This window comes from Ostrea edulis, chromosome 5 (assembly GCF_947568905.1).
Source record: "Ostrea edulis chromosome 5, xbOstEdul1.1, whole genome shotgun sequence".
NCBI lineage: Eukaryota > Metazoa > Mollusca > Bivalvia > Ostreida > Ostreidae > Ostrea > Ostrea edulis.
In genome coordinates, this window is record NC_079168.1 from 28,743,643 (window position 1) to 28,763,086 (window position 19,444).

Consider the following 19,444-nt stretch of genomic DNA (forward strand, 5'->3'; position numbering starts at 1 on the left):
TTACAAGATTATTTTTTGTTTCTGTAATGGGTTAAAGATTAATTTACAGTTCAACTTTCATATTTAATTCAAAACTTAATTATAAAACAAATTATTATATATACAACATATTATACCTCCTAAAAAGAATTAATTTAAACGACGATATACAACTGTTCTCTATCACTTTCATTGTGAGGTGTTAATTAGATTTAAAGCTGGAACTCTTAGAATCATAAAGAAAAGGTCATAAGAAGCGATACCTGGTCGGCCATCTTTGTATACAGGTAGAGTGCAACACATTGACCAAAGTGATTAGTGAAGAAAGTTTTCGTTTCTTATGTAACTAAATAACCTATGACATTGAAACCAGTTACTACAACACGCTTTTTTCGGACTTTGGGGGGTGGGGGGTGGGCATTGATTTGAAAATTTATGCATGAGCTTGTTGTATCCATGGGTTACATATTAAGGTTGAGTTTGGGCTTTGTTGGCCTACTTTTGAAAGAGTTTTGGGCCTTGAACTTAGCCAGCAATGATTGCTTACCATCGCAATGTGTCTAGTTGTAGTTATCTTTATTTTTCATTGAAGATATGATTTGTACTTTTATTGCCCTGTAGATATTAGTTGTACTTCTTTGTCATTGCGGATGAGTAATTCGCCACTGTAAGATGAGTAATTCGCCACTTTAAGTTGAGATGTTCGTGTTTGTTTCCTTTTAATCTCAATGCAACAAAAGTGTGTAATAATTAATGACATATAACTTGAATACTTTTAGTGTATGTAGAGAGGGAAACCCCTGTACAGTTTATTGTTGTGAGTAATAAAACTAACCCCTTACTGTCCACTTGTGAAGTGTCTCGGATCTGTGTCATTCAAAATTATAAGATAAAATTATTTTCAAAAAAAACAGTATGCACAGCTTGATATTAGAAGTGCTTCACTTGATTAACCATCTAATCTTCACCAGTCGGTTAGATGGAACTTGTGGGTTCTCTATCATTGTGAATTTGTGATACATTATACATAGAATTAGTTTTTCATCATTTATGTATAGAAACAATAAAGAAATTCATTGCTTCTTTTCATTTTCCAAAGATTTCACGATATTTCCCCTATGCAATCCATTACTATTATTTTTATTTTTTTTTTTATAATTTATTCTTTTTCCATATTCACATAATCATCAGTAATAGTAATGAAGATACATATTAATCATTTTATACATTCTCACACGATCTCACACTCTTTCACACCACTAGTTCAGCATTATTGGTTGAATACTTCTTATTCTAGGTTACAGATCAAAAATAATTTTCCATTTTCCCCAAAGTCTGTCAAATTTCAAAACTTCACATGATTTAATTGCTACAAATTTTTCAACTTTGTATTTGAAAGAAAGATAATGTATCAGCCCAGTAATATGAGGAACTTTGTTTTGTTTTGAACAATTGAAAACGTATTGTTTGGTATACAGAATTATGAAATTAACAACTTTATTACACAAACTGAGAGGCGTTTCACCAAAAATAACATTACTAACATTAAAACCAATTCTTTTTTATGTTTTTCTGAAAATATGCATGCTAAGATTATTCCAAAGTGCTAAAGTATAAGAACAAGACATAAACATATGTTGCATTGTTTCTACATTTTCTTTACAAAACGAACAACAGTCATCTGAAATTATACTGATTTTCTTGAGGTAATATTTCGTAGGAAGAAGCTTGTAAAGAATTCGGTACTGCAACCACTGAACTTGGGTATCACTACTTCTTTTAAAACAAACTTTAAACAGCTCTTTGACAGAAACATTGCCTTCTAAATGTACAGATAATTCAGTGTTCCATTTTTGTATTGATTTGGGTATGAGATCATTACTATTTATCATATCATATAACACTCTGGAACATTTATCATTCAACAATATAAATTCAAAGTAAAAGGGAATAAATGGTGTACAATTTTTTTTAACATCTGATCTCTTAATAGACAAAGTCTTTAAAAACTTAGATATAGTACTGGTAATACTGTTGTATTGCAATGTACATACATTTGCTAGTCTAAATTTTTGTGAAAAATCTTGTAGTAATAAAAAAAATTCCATCTTCATCTAAAAAGTCTCCAATTATTTTCACACCATGTTGATACCATGTTTTATCATAAATGTCTTTATTACCAGCACACATATTTGTGTTATGCCATACTGGAATAGAACTGAATTTTTGCATGTAATACTTTTCATCCATTGCTCGAATCATTGCTAACCATGATTGAAAAACATCACGCCAAAAATCATTGCTATGGTTTATAATAGTATAAATATATTCATCTCCAAAATCTATCATTTTTTTACCACCTCATTGCCATGTACTGCCAAAAAAATATCCACCCATGGTTTGTGACTGTTAATTTTTTAATCCAAGAACATTTTAAAGACATTATAAAAATTTTCACCTCAACCATTTTCATGCCACCTTTTAAGTAATCTTGGGTGACAATTTGTCTCTTGACCTTGTCAATCTTTGAATTCCATATAAATTTTTAAAAAAACCCAGTTATTCAGAAAAGACAAGATATCTTTATCAGGATTTGGTAGTGTAATAAACAGATGGTTTAGCTTTGGTAAAAGCAGTGTTTTGGTCCATTACCATTATTGACACAAAATCAAAACAGTTAATCCGGATAGCGTAGTGTTAACACACGTCTCACCTGTGTTAATCCGGATAACGTTGTGTTAACACACGTCTCACCTGTGTTAATCCGAATAGCGTAGTGTTAACACACATCTCACCTGTGTTAATCTTGATAACGTAGTGTTAACACACGTCTCACCTGTATTACGCCAGGAAGATCCTCAGCATCGGCAGTGGTTGTAATGTGAGGTTATTGTGGTTGTATAGGTTATCGTGGTGTAGTGAGTGTGTATTGTGGTTGTAGTAAGAGGGTATTGTGATTATAGTGAGAGTGTATTGTGGTTGTAGTGAGAGGGTATTGTAGTTGTATAGGGTATTGTGGTTGAAGTCAGAAAGGGTATTGTGGTGTAGAGAGATTGTGTTGAGGTTGTAGAGAGAGTGCATTGTGGTTGCAGTGAGAGGGTATTGTGGTTGCGGTGAGAGAGGGTATTGTGGTTGCGGTGAGAGAGGGTATTGTGGTGTAGTGAGAGGGTATTGTGGTTGTAGAGAGAGGATATTGTGGTGTAGTGAGAGGGTATTGTAGTTGTAGAGAGAGGTTATTGTGGTGTAGTGAGAGGGTATTGTAGTTGTAGAGAGAGGGTATTGTGGTGTAATGAGAGATATTGTGGCTGTAGAGAGAGTGTATTGTGGTTGCAGTCAGAGATATTGTGGTTGTAGTGAGAAAGGGTATTGTGGTTGTAGTGAGAGGGTATTATGATTGTAGTCAGAGATATTGTGGTTGTAGTAAGAGTGTATTGTGGTTGTAGAGAGAGTGTATTGTGGTTGTAGTGAGAGATATTGTGGTTGTAGTGAGAAAGGGTATTGTGGTTGTAGTGAGACGGTATTGTGGTGTAGTGAGAGGGTATTGTAGTTGTAGGGAGAGGGTATTATGGTTGCAATAAGAGGGTATTGTGGTTGTAGAGAGAGGATATTGTGGTTGTAGTGAGAGAGTATTGTGGTTGTAGTGAGAGATATTGTGGTTGTAGTGAGAAAGGGTATTGTGGTTGTAGTGAGACGGTATTGTGGTTGTAGAGAGAGGGTATTATGGTTGCAATAAGAGGGTATTGTGGTTATAGAGAGAGGATATTGTGGTTGTAGAGAGAGTGCATTTTGGTTGCAGTGAGGGGGTATTGTGGTGGTAGTGAGAGGGTATTGTAGTTGTAGAGAGAGGGTATTGTGGTTGTAGAGAGAGGGTATTGTAGTTGTAGAGAGAGGGTATTGTGGTTGTAGTGAGACGGTATTGTGGTTGTAGTGAGACGGTATTGTGGTGTAGTGAGACGGTATTGTGGTGTAGTGAGAGGGTGTTGTGGTTGTAGAGAGAGGATATTGTGGTGTAATGACAGTGTATTGTGGTTGTAGAGAGAGTGTATTGTGGTTGTAGTCAGAGATATTGTGGTTGTAGTGAGAAAGGGTATTGTGGTTGTAGAGAGAGTGTATTGTGATTGTAGTGAGAGATATTGTGGTTGTAGTGAGAGTGTATTGTGGTTGTAGTGAGAGATATTGTGGTTGTAGTGAGAAAGGGTATTGTGGTTGTAGTGAGTGGGTATTGTGGTTGTAGTGAGAGGGTATTGTAGTTGTAGAGAGAGTGTATTGTAGTTGTAGTGAGAGAGTATTGTGGTTGTAGTGAGAAAGGGTATTGTGGTTGTAGTGAGAAAGGGTATTATGGTTGTAGTGAGAGGGTATTGTGGTTGTAGTAAGAGTGTATTGTGATTGTAGTGAGAGGGTGTTGTAGTTGTATAGGGTATTGTGGTTGAAGTGAGAAAGGGTATTGTGGTGTAGAGAGATTGTATTGAGGTTGTAGAGAGAGTGCATTGTGGTTGCAGTGAGGGGGTATTGTGGTTGTAGTGAGAGGGTATTGTGGTTGTAATGTGGGATTGTTGTGGTTGTAGTGTGGGGGTATTGTGGTTGAAGTGAGAGGGGTTGTAGTTGTGGTGAGTGGTGTATAGATATCAGAACGTGGTTTTTTTCTGTAAATGATTTGGCTCATCTGAACTGAAATTTGTTCAAATAAAAGGTATTTTCCCTTTCAAGAGGGACATTATCAATAAAAAGCACAAATATGGTGAATTCATTAAAAAAATCTTTTTCTTAAGAACCACTGATCCAGAAAAGTTGAAATTCACATGAAAGATTCCTGAAATAATACAGATTCAAGTCTGTTCAAATCATGACCCTGAAAGTAGGGTGGGGCCTCAATAGGGTATCACACATTTATATACAGATGTATAGGAAAAACCTTCCCAAGAAAAACGCCATGATTAGTCACATTGATATGCCAGCACCCCTAGGTAGTGCAGATTCCAGTTTGTTCAAATTGGGACCAAATGTATACAAAAAAGAATTTTTTTCTTTTCCAGAACAGCAAAGTCATGAGTCATACTGGGATCACAATGTGGGGTCCAACTTTTTCATTGGAATAACGATTTCTACAAAACAAATCTTTTAAAAATCGCAACAGCTGAATAACAGTAAACTATGGCCGCGGTGACAGGTGGGCGATGTGTGACAGGTGGGCGATGTGTGACAGGTGGGCGATGGTGGGCGATGTGTGACAGGTGGGCGATGTGTGACAGGTGGGCGATGTGGCCCATGTGTCTCTTGTTTTAAAATCTTTTGTTTATGTTGTTGTTGTTGCAGTTGTTTTGTTATTTCCAGAAATCCTCTTTAATTATGTCAAGTGTTGTCGGTATTACGAAATCAAAGTCAACTCTCAAACATGGGATGCTATGAAGTATTTGCGGTCCATAAACACTCACGTACAGTAACTGATATATATACAAAAATGATTACGTTTTTTAAGCGCAAAAATCTCAGGATTGGGGGAGATTCGTATACTCTTGATGCACATCGATCTATTACAGAGAATCTTCAGCTGTTGGTTTATTTCATGACAAGATCTTAAAATGTGTCGCTACTAATATATCGTCCTATCAGATGAGAAATAATTAGCAATATCATGAAGAATTTATATTAAACGTAAGTTAATGCGCATTAAACCTGCATCGTGTTAACGCGGATATTTCAATGCTCACGAGATACGAGGTGTTAACATGCTTCATGTAGAAGCGGTATATTTTCCTGATTGAATGCTGGTCGTCGGAGGAAACTAGTAATTTCTTGGGAACAAATAAAAACAAACACAATAAATTCCTTGTGTGTAGATCAGATACATATACGTAAACATGTAGTCCACTATATATAGTATTTTCATCAAAATATCTATAAAAATAATTTTAATGATATAGTTTATTCTTATATCTATTTCGCGCACCAGTGAATTTAGAAATGCATACGGATTTCACATCAAATATTACCTCCGTTTGAACGCAATTTAATTCGAATTAATTTAATGCACATCATTTTACTTCGTGTGAACAAAGCATAAATTACTACACATGCCTCTGTCGATAACGTGAAAGATTTGATCGAAGTCCACCTTATTTTCTAAGTGTTTCTTGACAAAATGTGCTGCACTCGTACATGAAACAATATTGATTGCATAACCGCTTCGCTAAACAATGACATCTCAATGCGTATGTACTGCTGGACCTTCGACTGGCAAATACCAGAGTAGTAACCTGCACAGTATATGCAATGTGTAAAACGCCCCGACGTCAAAAAGTGCAGCACTATCTCGAAATATGCAACTGGAGACGTAAATATATACCAAAGTTAAGTAGTCGTTAATAATTATCCTGACCCTCTAATCAGTATTTTCACAGAGGACGAAACTAAAGTTTTAAAACACGTCTGTAAACATACTTATAGAGAGGAAACCGGGTCCCTAATCCCGGACTCCATATCACTGACACACGGACACCTAACCCCCTTAATTAAGGAGCGAATCACGAGATTAGAACGTACCAGCATCGTAATTGATACTAACTCTAGTAGTGGGGTGCTTAAGAAGGTCAAAACGTAGGAGAGAACGAGAACGATAATGACTCCCATCTATAGACAGACACACTTGACAAAAATTATACCATATGACTCTAAGCCCCAGATACTTCATCAGCACTCACTCCAGGGACTGGAAAGTAGTCAGATGTCAATACAGAGAGAGATTGTGTAGCTGGAAAAAAAGTGCATAAAATCTAACAATGGAGTATGATTATCCTGATCAGTACGGTGAGCACTCGGGGAATTTTTCTGGACACTACCCAGATTACAGCGATGACTACTATTCAGACTTTTATCCGTTTAAATACGAAGTCAAAGCAGACTGGGAGATACCAATCCGAGGACCCATCACTTTCTGCATCGCGACGACGACGCTGATAACGAATTTCTTGTTGATATTTGTTTTCATCTTCAGAAGCAAGCGTTCTCCAACCACCATTGTTCTGACTTCATTAGCAATTTCTGACTCCTTGATCTGCATAACAAGGCTACCGGAAGCAATATATTTCAACATGGCTCAAAATTATAAAAATCTTTATATGAACTACAGCTGGTGTGTAACAAACCATGCTTTATTCGTGATGTATAGCATATTCCGTATGACATCCAACTGGTTGACGGCCTTGTTGGGACTGCAGCGTCTTCTCGCTGTTTGCATGCCGTTCTATTACTCGAGGATCTGTAGTACCTCAACTACAGTGATCAAAATAGCTTCCATCGCTGTCATTTCTGTGTTTGTATACCTCTACGAAGCACTGGGTATTGATATCAAAGAACTGCCGATTTACTCCACAAGGTTCCGCAATGAAACTTTACCGTCCGGTTGCACAAGGGAAATTTCCAAATCCTTGATAAACGTCGTTGGGGATATAAAAAAATCCATGATGCTGTTTTACATCTTCTCTGGATTTCTGTCTCGTCTATTGCCAGTGATCGTGTTACTGATAACCACTATATCTCTCGCATATTTACTGCACAAGCGCATCACCAGTTTCAAAAGCTCAGATTCTTACAAGAAAGAACAGCTCAAGAGAGTGAATAAACTAGTGATAATCATTCTCATTGTATTCCTCGTCGCCGAAGTCCAGGACGGAATTGCATTCCTGATTTACGCACATGAGCTTGCAACAGACCGAAAAAGAGAGGTTTTATCCGAGGAGGCTGATATTCTTTGGGACACCATATCTACCACACTATCTTTGATCAGCTATGACTGCAATTTCTGGATATTCTTCATGATGAGCACACAATTTCGTGTCGCCCTTTTGGATATGCTGCGGTGTCGAGGTAAAAGATTGCGAGGAATTCTTAATCTGGAGAGTACAGACGGACGAACTAGCAACACTTACTCCAACAGTAGAGAGGACAGAAGCACGATCATATAAAGAATGGAAATGACAATGCTTTACCAATGACAATAGCATACCATAAATGAGAATCACTGGATTATCAGCGTTAATGATCGGATATCATTCTGAAATGCACCGTGTGTTCTTTTTCAAGACGTTAGTAGAAAACATTAATACGTCTACAGCTGCTCTTTGTAGACGAATTTCATTGTCTTCAAATTTGTTGTACTTAGTAATTACAAAATTAGTCATTATAGACTGGGACAAAATGAATATTGATGTTATCATTTTCATGTTTCCTATTGTATTCCTTTCATCTTTTTTATGGTTAAAAATAAACTAATTAAACGCAAGTTTCATCCATCATTATAATGATCAATACTTTAGTAATTCAGCGAAACTTGTGTTGATTTTGATAATTTGTTTTATATTGTGCTCAATTACATGAATGTCTATCAATATCTTATATAGATATTCCTATGTTGAGAATAAACTTGAAATTATGAGGAAAGTAACTTGTGATGGACGATGTCAATCACCGTGACGTCAGAATTCAAATACACCAATGACATTGAATTTTGTATCTCAATGTCAGACTGTGCAATTACGTGTGGCTGTGGCTTTCTACTGTTTCATGGCGATTTTAATTTGGTGACTGAAGGGAAAATCTATGAAATTTACATTTGACATGCTTGATGCTACCGCTCTTTGTTCAATACAAATATATATATACACAGTATCTCAGTTAAAGAATATTCATTAATTGTTGAATTCAAGCAGTGCTAATTAATTGAAGGGCAGTGACTAAGCAAAAAAAAAAAACAACTTTCCAGAATAAAATCTAAACCAGAGAATTTTCCACGTTATAAATCAAACATACACACTAAATGTCGTATTGATTCCTACGATAGGGAAGCTGTAGGTGTTTCAATTGCATCATGTTATTTCATCGAATTTCAACATGAATATAGAGATCCAGTCCTAGGTCAGAATAAAAGAATGAATATGGGTAAAGGGAGGTTTATAATCTAATTACGTATGAGTAGTAGTTAATTTCTGTCCGTTCTATTTCGAAAGTTTACGTAATACGAGTATTCAGTGCCCTTAAGACAAACATTCCCAGGTTTACCGGCCCTTATATAGGTCTGCAAAGACATCAGAGGCCCTGACATTCTGTAAGGGATGAGAATACAGTATTCTCTCTCTCTCTCTCTCTCTCTCTCTCTCTCTCTCTCTCTCAGTACATTGTCCGTTTATTCAGGAGGACATTCGCACGATTAATACTTGATAGGAATGCTTATAGATATGTGATATATGAACACAGGTGATTATTTGATCTTTACAGTGATATTGTTAGGACTAGTATGCATGGAACCAGCAAATCAAAATTTGGATTCGTGTTTGATGAATTTTCATAATCATTTTTCAAATTGTAGCTGCTTATTTTCTAAACGGTTTCACCTAGCACTTACTGCTTTTAAAATCAAAAAATCATTTGTGTGGAGGTTTTTTAATGTACTCATCGTCCTCTTTAAGACTGTTTGATTGCTATGCACTTGTTTAGTCTTGCGTTTTCAATGCACTTCAGTTTGGAAATTGTGTTACGTTGTATGGCACTGTTTAACGATGATAAAGAGACGTTATTCTGAAGTGCTCTGATCTGAAATCCAAGCGATCTCTTCCTGTCTCTTTTAACACCGTCCAACTTCTCCCTAGCGTGTTTCAAACATACAGTTATTATATGGATGGTGTGCAAACGTTAGGACAAGGGCTATTCAACAAAGGATCGGTAAATCAATTTTAAAAACACGAGTATAACTGTAAACAAGGGCAAGACCTAATACGGGACTTTTGAGATACGGATCCACTCTGAATTTTATCGCGCGTTGAACGTAGTCGGTGCGTGGGAGCGACTATCCGTATATCGAGCGAAGTGAGAGGTTTGATTTTAATCAGACTGGCATGGAAGGCATTAATTGCAATCCAATTCCCGCATTAAAATGCAGGAATCATTACGACCATTTTTAGGAAATCGCATTTGAGTAAATTCTGTGAGTTGGCGAGGGAAATAAATCTCGAGGACGTAGAAATGAAACACGATTACATTGTATATACCTACATGGATAAGAAACCGATTTACAGAGATTACACCCAGGTACTGAGCACCAATAGTGACATGGATAAGAAACCGATTTACAAAGATTACACCCAGGTACTGAGCACCAATAGTGACTTGGATCGTCAGCGTTCTTCTTGTTAGGACTGAGCATGGATATTTACGGATCTTCTGCTAGCAAATCCCCATGATGTCAACTTTGCTCAACAATTGATTACTTTCACGCTAAAGGTCAATTCTAATCGGTCGTTCCGGCACATCCAGAAAGTTCCGTATTTAACACGTTTTTGTCTTAATTTTTTTTCTTGTATGTATTCGGTAGTGTTCGGAATTTTAATGATTTTTTTATTCTTTTGCGACACGTTAATCTGGGTACAACTACATGCAAGTAAAGTTGAACTTCGGTATCACACCATGAATATGTTAAAGTGAGTTTATGTATTTTAACCTCAATATCTCAAACTCTCGGATGTCTCGAAGATTAAGTCGATTGCTGTCTGACGTGTTTCATACCAATTGTTGAGTCGTTCTCTGCATACTGATTTTGACTACAGATGATTTAAATACATATAGGGCTTACGGCGATTGTGACCAATCAGCAAGGGATGCTTACTCCTCCTAGACACCTGACCCCGCCTCTGGTGTGTCCAGGGTTCCTTGTTTACATGCTCTTAATTTCTATTAGCTGTTCATTACGCCGTGTTCATTAAACAAGCGTTCAAAAATCACAGTTTACTGCTGTTTTTACATTTAGAGTTACCTCTCTTTACGTGTTGGGCTACGACTATGACTGCAGCATTTTCTCACCAGAGGGCGCGTTACGGAACACTGGGTAGAGAATGTCGCTGCAGTTCAAGCCATTTCAATTTCCGGATGTAAACGATATCAATTAATGTATACAAAATGTTTATTTAACACTTCTTTCTTTTTGCATCAATGAATCATTTACATTCCAAATCCACTCCACTTGCATCCTATCCTGTTTCCTCGAAAATGGGTAGACAAATAAATCTATTATATATATACATGTACTTCTTAATGTATAAACCCTTGTGTTTTAGATTCACCAGTTTAAACTAACAAATTATTTAGAAAATGATATTTCCAACGAAAAGAGAAATATGTTAGCTGGTTTCCACTTATCCTTAAGTATTTCAAATCGATTTAAAGCAATACAAGCTGTAACTGACGGTATGTTTTTCAACTATCCAATTAAGCACCAAATAACACCTATCGGTATAACAAATATAATCCCAAAGATCTGGAAAAAAAGTCAGCAAAATAAACAAGGGAATATTGTTTGAGAGCATTATACCTACAATGAGTCATTGCGTACGGACGTGAGAGCGATGGTTCCCGAACATATCGGGTTGCTGCGACCGAGACGGAAACTGACGTGAGTCGTTTATTTTAAAACATCACATCCAATCTCTACCCAGACAAAGAACGACAACTCTGGGTAGAGATTGCATCACATCGTTTCATAAATGACACGAAGTAAGAAAGTAATAATTACGCAAATATGCCACTCAATTGAAATTTTGATAGTGAATTTTCTATAAGATTAGCATGTTAAATTGTTTACAAATTCGAAACGTGCTCAGTGCCTCTCTTTCATTTTTTCCAGAACTGGTGACCTCCGAGGTCAATGTACATCGGAGATTACGAGCAAGAATTACTGACAGGGTGACAATGATTCATGAATTGACATTTTTTGCTGATTTGACGGGTTTATTGCTTTAGATTCACTCTGATTCTATGAAGTTAAAAATATTCAATCACAAATATGTTAAATATTTGATCTTTTAATTTTCAATTCATTTGCCGTCAGTTACAGCTTGTGTTGCTTTAGAAGGGAAACAATCTTTAAACACCTTTGAGCGTACATAGTGTATGAAAAGGGTGCTATATAAATATGGTATTATTATTATAATTTTTTTTTCATCTTTGTAAGATCTTAGCAATCAGTTCTTGTTGGCAAGATGTTTGACTCTGAGTGATAAGAATAGTGAGACACAGATGATAAAGCATTAGAGACCCCAGGCGTAGCTAATAAATAATGGGAGGATCAATGAGAAGCCTAGGTTTGAATGTTTATCGGTATGGGACAACTCGGAAACATCGTGTAGGATTGTTGCTATTTACGTTTGCAGCGTGTTGCCTTTTCCGAGTAAAAACCACGGTGACTCGTGTTACATGGGTGGCACTGCTGTGATTTTAATTAATCAATGATTCTTTAATAGTTAAAACAACTTAAATTATCTTTAATCCACAAAGCTAGCAAAAATAATATACGGGTTACAAGTCCCTAATCCAAACTAACGTACCATCGCAGCAGCCAGTCTTAAAGTCTCATTCACCAAAAACTTGTGTGATAGTGTGATATTTTACTTATACGATATCATATAATCTATGAAAGGATAGGGTGCAGATATGTTTTAATGAGAAATCTATGAATACTGTCCACTCGACACAATATCCGACAGTGACCTGTCTCCTTCGTTATACCTCGTGACCAATAGTGATGGAGAGAATGTAAGACGGATGTTGACTCAAATGATAAAATAAGAAAACGATTAAAGTTAACATGATATAAAGACGATGAACTGAATCATTTACAATCAACAACTTAATGATCATGAAGTGCACAATTTTGATTTTATGCATTATGTTATTGGTAGCTGTCTAGACTAGTCGGAGTCCGGTTTTTTTTTTTTTTTTTTTTTTTTTTTTTTTTTTTTTTTTTTTTTTTGTCCTTGTTAATTCCGCTTCCGGAGGTTTTGACACGGTATGGATTCTGACGTAAATTTAATAAAACAAATATACATGTAACAGCTTTTAATAATTTGAAGATAAAATAATACTATGAAATGCACGTTTAGATTAGTATTCTTTTTCGGTAATTTATATATATATATATTCGATATAATAAGTAAATTTGTATATCATTGATGCTGTTAATAACCAATTTGAACTTTCCAATTCTGGCTGGAATTCATGAAATTTTACATTTTTTATTTTTGTTCGCGGGTGTTTCCGTATAATTTTGTTCTCGTGTAAACTTACACATGGTAAACACGCCGCCATTGTGTGACCGAATACTTATTACACGTGTCTTTTGTATGTATGGTACCGTTATGTTCATGAGAATGGTTTGTTTCATGAAGGGCTAAACTGTAATTTATTATCTTACATGGGTTCCATATGTGTAAAATGAAAAACATTTTGCAGACAGAGTAGCCTTATATATGCACAGAACAAAGCATATGTTTTTTCAAGCTGAACACACACACACACACACACACACACACATACATACACACGTACACACACATACACACACACACACACACGTACACACACACACATACACACACACGTACACACACGTACACACACATACCCACACACATACACACACACATACACACACGTACACACACACACATACACACACACACACACACGTACACACACACACACACACACACACACACATACCCACACACATACACACACACATACACACACACATACACACGTACACACACATACACACACACACACACACGTACACACACACACACGTACACACACACACACACATACACACACGTACACACACACACACACACACACACATACACACACACGTACACACACACACATACATACACACACACACATACACACACACACGTACACACACACATACACACACACGAATGTGTGTTCATGTGTATCTATGATTTGATAAGGTTTACAGAATTATAAATATCAATTTAATCAAATATCAAACGACTTACATTGCCAAAAGTTTGAAACTTTGGAATTTCCCTAGTGTAAATGACGTAACCAAAATGAAATTAAAACAGGTCCCGTCTAGTACAAATTATGATTTCGTTATAGGCTTGTTGAATGCAGGAACTTTCCCCCTATATATAATTGTATGTCACATATTCAGTGTAACACTTGTGTATAAAATGCCCTCGTCATATCCCTGCTGCTTTATTGTTTTCCCTCTTATATACATGTATTGTTCTCAATTAACACAAATAAACTGATCTTGAATCCTTTCAAAAAACATTTCCATGTAGAAAGGGAAATGCGTAGAAAATAAATTTAGTTTTAAGTGACATTAACTGAACAGAGACACGACGATAAGAAGAGTTCCTTATAGACCCTGAAAACCATCATTATAACGCAGTCCGCTTTAGTGACGTTCATCACAAATACATATACTGGTATTGTAATGTACATTTCAGCTATTTATTCCTCCAGAATATCGAACTGTAGATAATTCGCAAAATTTTCTGGTTAATCGGTTATAGAATTTGTAACCGATTATCATCTATCCGACCGGTTAGTCGGTTAACCAGTTAACCGTTGCCACCCCAAATCATCATGTTTCTGAATCATGTTGTTTACTTCATGTCACTATCTTTTTATTTTATTTTTTTTCTTTTCAATGTTGATGTCTTAGTGTTTTATATTTCAGTTCTTGCCACAAGTATAGTTTGAGAAAAAAAAACCATTTTCCGTCTTTACGAATAATCATGTCTCGTGTAATATATTGAATTAGATGCATGGGTACTGGTAGTTAATGAAAATATAGTGCAGATTAATTTTTACACATAATTAATATATTTTTCTCATTACTTTCTATGTCAGTGTACATGTGATTAATTCAATTCTTAAGTAGTGAGTTATCCAGGAGTGTCACAACAAAATGAGTCATATACTCATACAAGGACATGATGTTATGGAAAATCATAAAATAGAATTTCGACCTTTAAAGGACCTCCCCACTTTAGCTGTGATATATGGCCCCTGATGATTTAGTAAAACATCAAAGTTTGTATTTTGCTATTTACAATGTTAATTGATACCTTAACTTACAGTTTTGTTTATTTTACTGAAAAATTCGTTAACATTAAGAACTATGCCGCCTTTTGAAGTCGGAGTTGTCTGTTTTTGTTAAATCTATATAGATATTCGTTGAATGACCGGTTTTTAAAGCCTTTGTTTATATCGAGAACACGGTTGTCCAGATTTCTCCTTTCTATTAGAATTCTTTTTTTGTAATAAAGAGAATTATATCCAAAAGGCAAGACTGGACATCCTTGTGTTGGTGATGAAATTCATAAACATCTGCAAAAACTACACATTTCTTTCTACCTAATTTACCTGTATTGACCTTATCTTGACCTGCTGAATATCAAATCAGCCATGTGATAATGTATGTCAAGCTAATGCTCGAAATACTCGTCAGGCCGCACGGTATTGTCGACTACATGTATACAAACTAAATAAGGGAAAGGCCAGACCCTCCCTCTCCCTGTTGTAATCGACAAATGATACACATTTCAGATTACTCTTTTAAAGGATATGCGGGACGATGATCACGTGATGATTGCGAATTTATTATAAATTTAGAACCGGACGCAGCGTAGTTTAAAAAGCTTCCCGAGAAAAATCACAATGCTCTACAGACACACTATATGACGTCACAATAAAAAAGTACGTCACGACGTTGTATCGCGGTGAAAATGTCATCATATTTTGTCGTAATTTGCTACCGCTGCCAAGTGTCTTGTGTAAATCTGTTGATTGAATTCTTGTCAAATGATAATTTTTATTTCTATTTCATATTGATTACAAGTCTCCCTTTTCATATGCATTACATATATATTATGTACATACAGTATGCGCCACAGTAATTTTGATAGTATATAGCCTATTAGTCACCTAAATCGCTCCTACATGTACATGCAATTTGAATCTAGGCATTTACAAAAAGAAAGTCAATCGTACGTAAACAATGACCCGGTGCAAGCTAGTATAAGATGATGATCGTTTGTTGGTATTTACTATAGTAGTGTGAAACTAGAACTGGACACACATTTCTACCGAATCTTGCTTGGGAAACATACGAATTATTCTGGTGCTTTTATAATCGATCATTGTTTGCGAAAAATACCCCCCCCCCCCCTACATGCCGAAGATCGATACTTTTTGTCAAATCGTAACGTCCATGCTAGGAGTGTTTAATTTTCCCAAGCATTTTCATGTAAATCTAAGTACGCTTTATTTCTCAAACTATTTTAAATTACAAATTATTTTTACTAACTTTACGAAACACTGCTGCGAAAATGGTAACTAATGTAGGCCTAATAAATATGATACAAGTCGGAAAGCGAGAAGCAGACGTGTGAAAAAGAAAAAAGTGCAAAGTCACAACGTGTGCGACACATAAATTCCTTTAAAAATAGGATGGAGACGATCCGAGTCATAAGCGACACTAGCTAACCTGGCCGCGGAAGTACTGTTGATCTTGTAAAAGAAGTAGTATACAGTTATTGACTGGGTTCGAGGACAACAGCTGTTTTGTTTGACCCAAGAACGGGTCTGTTGCCCGAAGCCGTAGGCTGAGGGCAACCGATCCGTTCGAGGGTCAAACAAAACAGCTGTTGTCCGAGGATCCAGTTAATAACTGTTTTGTTATACACCTTCAGTTTTTAGGTTGTTTTTACTAGATGCACATGGTTTGTTGACTTTAAACGGATCGACAGTGTGATTGCGTACATTTATCACCGATTCCACTAGTTTAAAAGAAAACATACCCAATACCCTAATTGATAATTATATTTTTCGTGAATCTGCTCTGCTTTTCATCTTATAAATTCCATATTTCATCATCAGTCAAATCAGTGAACCTCGCCATTACGTAAACAAATCAGCAGACCAAGAATCATGTGACTTGCGTATAACCGCTTTAACACGAATAAAATAAAAATAAGTAAACTTCATCTTAATATACAATTGATTCTAGAAAATGATGAAGAAGAGATATTTTTTAATGTTCTTGCTGTCCCTACTTTGAAAATTTAATTGAATTTCATCTTCCGTTGCTGTCGCAAAATGGTCACCCGTCATTTCTCTATATCCAAACGGTACGAAAAAATAACTCGAGTTAGCGCCATATGACGTCATCGGTCAACAGTCATTTATAACAGTCGATTTTAACAGTTCCCGGTCCAACAGTCGCCAGAACAGTCGAAATGTTGGACATATTTTTGTAAGGAGTTATATAGGAACTGTTTTATAGGGGTATAACAATAGCTTATATTGACGTTAACTAGATCTAATAACCCCGTGGTTTGAAGGAAGACGAATTGTAGAGCTAGACGTTTTGTCCAAAGTCATGTATAATATATACATGTATATTTAAAAAAGATTAAAATCTTAATTTGTTTTCATTAACTCAATTTTTGTTCCATAATCATGAAAATTCTAAATATTTCAATAGTTTCAAAACAAATATAGTTTCTAACAATGTCCAAATCAGGCACAAAGAATTGGGCTGCCCCCCCCCCCCCCCCCCCCCCCCCCCCCCCGTCTTTGACAGTGAGCATTGTAAAAAAAAAAATATGTAGTGCATATAAATTGAGATTATCCTCTCCCCCATTACTTTTAACAGTAGTTGTATATGAAACGAATATAAGCTTGAAAGTTATATTAATAACAAATATTTCGCCAAGCCTAACCCCAAGTGAACATATCAATGTATAACTTCAAGGACGCCTACCTCAAAATCAAGATTAGCTTCACCCCTTCATATTTTCACTGGAAGTTAGGTATATGAATAGCTTTTAATTGCAGTGTTTGCAAAAAAATTCATTGACAAGTTTTTGAGCAGTGCTTCATTTAGTATCTGAACTGCCGTGTTTTTGAGTACTAATTTCCACCCCAAATCCTTCAATTTTCCCAATTTCTTATTATACGGTTATGTTTAGCATGTTATTATTATTTATTTTATATTTTGCATATATTTTAGAGATTATTGTAAAAGATATATACATAAATTCCATCAAATTATTTTTTTGAAATGAAAATCGGAATGATCTTGTAAAATTCACAATTTTCGAAAAGGGGGGTAATTCAAAGCTTATTATCTCCCTTGTATACCTAGAAAGTGGTTATGAAATCTATACACATTGTAAAGGACATCCTGATGGTGCTTCATTAAAAAAAAGAACAAATATTCATTGACGAGATATTTAGCCCCACGCGCGTCATAGGAAAACCCAATATCAACATTACTAAGAGGTAATTGATAATTTTATTTCTCTTAGTCTTAACCTAATTGCAAAGTACTGTTGTACATAACAAAATACACATCTTTACACAGATGATTACGTACCTTTTAAAGTCTGAACTGGACACGTGACTCACTTGATGTATGTCCGAGTGACGGTGGATTGTAAACACCGATTGAAAATAAATTTAAGGAGGTACTCTACATGTACATCGTCATAATGGGTGACTTCCTTTAAAAACATGGAGGAAAAATCAATATCAGCAATATTTGACTTTTCCTTTTCAATTTAGATACCTAGACGAGTAGCCCAGTAGGTTAGCATACCGACTGCTAAAAAAAAAATGATAAAATAGAGTAAATTTGAAAATTCTCAACTTCAAAATATTGTTGTACATATCCTCCACTTTTCATTTACATCAAATTTCTCTGGTGTAGCATACCTCCTTAAAAACATTCTGGTTAAGGAGGTACTCTACATCGTCACAATGGCTGACTTCCTTTAAATTATAAAGATGGAGGAAAAAATCAATATCAACAATATTTGACTTTTCCTTTTCAATTCAAATACCTAGCCCAGTAGCTCAGTTGGTTAGCATACCGACTGCTGACCTGCAGGTCGCAGGTTCTAGTCCAGCAGGGGTTTAAAAAAATTCAAATTGCCATATACTAAAACTGCATTTTATAACAAAATAAAGTAAATTTGAAATTTTTCAACTTCAAAATATTGTTGTACATATCCTCCACTTTTCATCCACATCAAATTTCTATGGTGTAGCATACCTCCTTAAAACAGGTAAAATAACGTATGATATGTCTCATAAATACGTGCATTCGATGATTTAAGAGCGTTTTACAAGGTGGAAAATAAAATTGTAGAAATTCGGACCATACCACTTTAACAAGTTCAAGTTGTATTTAAATAGTACATTGTTGTGGGATTTAGATATCATGAGAGGAAAGTCGTATCAATTCGGGTAATGATTGTATAGTTTTCAGGCTGACGGTAACCATTTTTCAAAAAAACTTAGTTTTCTACCCTTATCTTCCAATATTCCAGGGGAAAAGGACTGTGCACTTACTGGAGATACATCAGTCTTTACCATAAAGTAGAATAGATGAATCAATTTTTCTTTTAAAAGAGGGATGGTAAAAAGGGACCACAGTCTACAGCTAAAGTGTGTGTGTGGGAGGGGGGGGGTCCTTTATACGACCGACAATAAATTGGGAAGGGGGATCCTATACCGGATTTTACAATCATATATGGGCATACAAAACAGAGACTTATTTGTAAATAAATATATCAAAATAATGAGACGCTCTTAA

General features: G+C 35.7%; 1 protein-coding gene across 1 annotated transcript; it reads left to right on the forward strand.

The window, feature by feature from the left end:
- Positions 1-6,183: 6,183 nt before the first annotated feature.
- Positions 6,184-8,257, forward strand: LOC125652322 (melanopsin-like). The gene has a single exon (XM_048881415.2). The coding sequence runs from the start codon at positions 6,756-6,758 to the stop codon at positions 7,938-7,940; it is 1,185 nt and encodes a 394-aa protein (XP_048737372.1). The 5' UTR covers positions 6,184-6,755; the 3' UTR covers positions 7,941-8,257.
- The last annotated feature ends 11,187 nt before the right edge of the window (positions 8,258-19,444 follow it).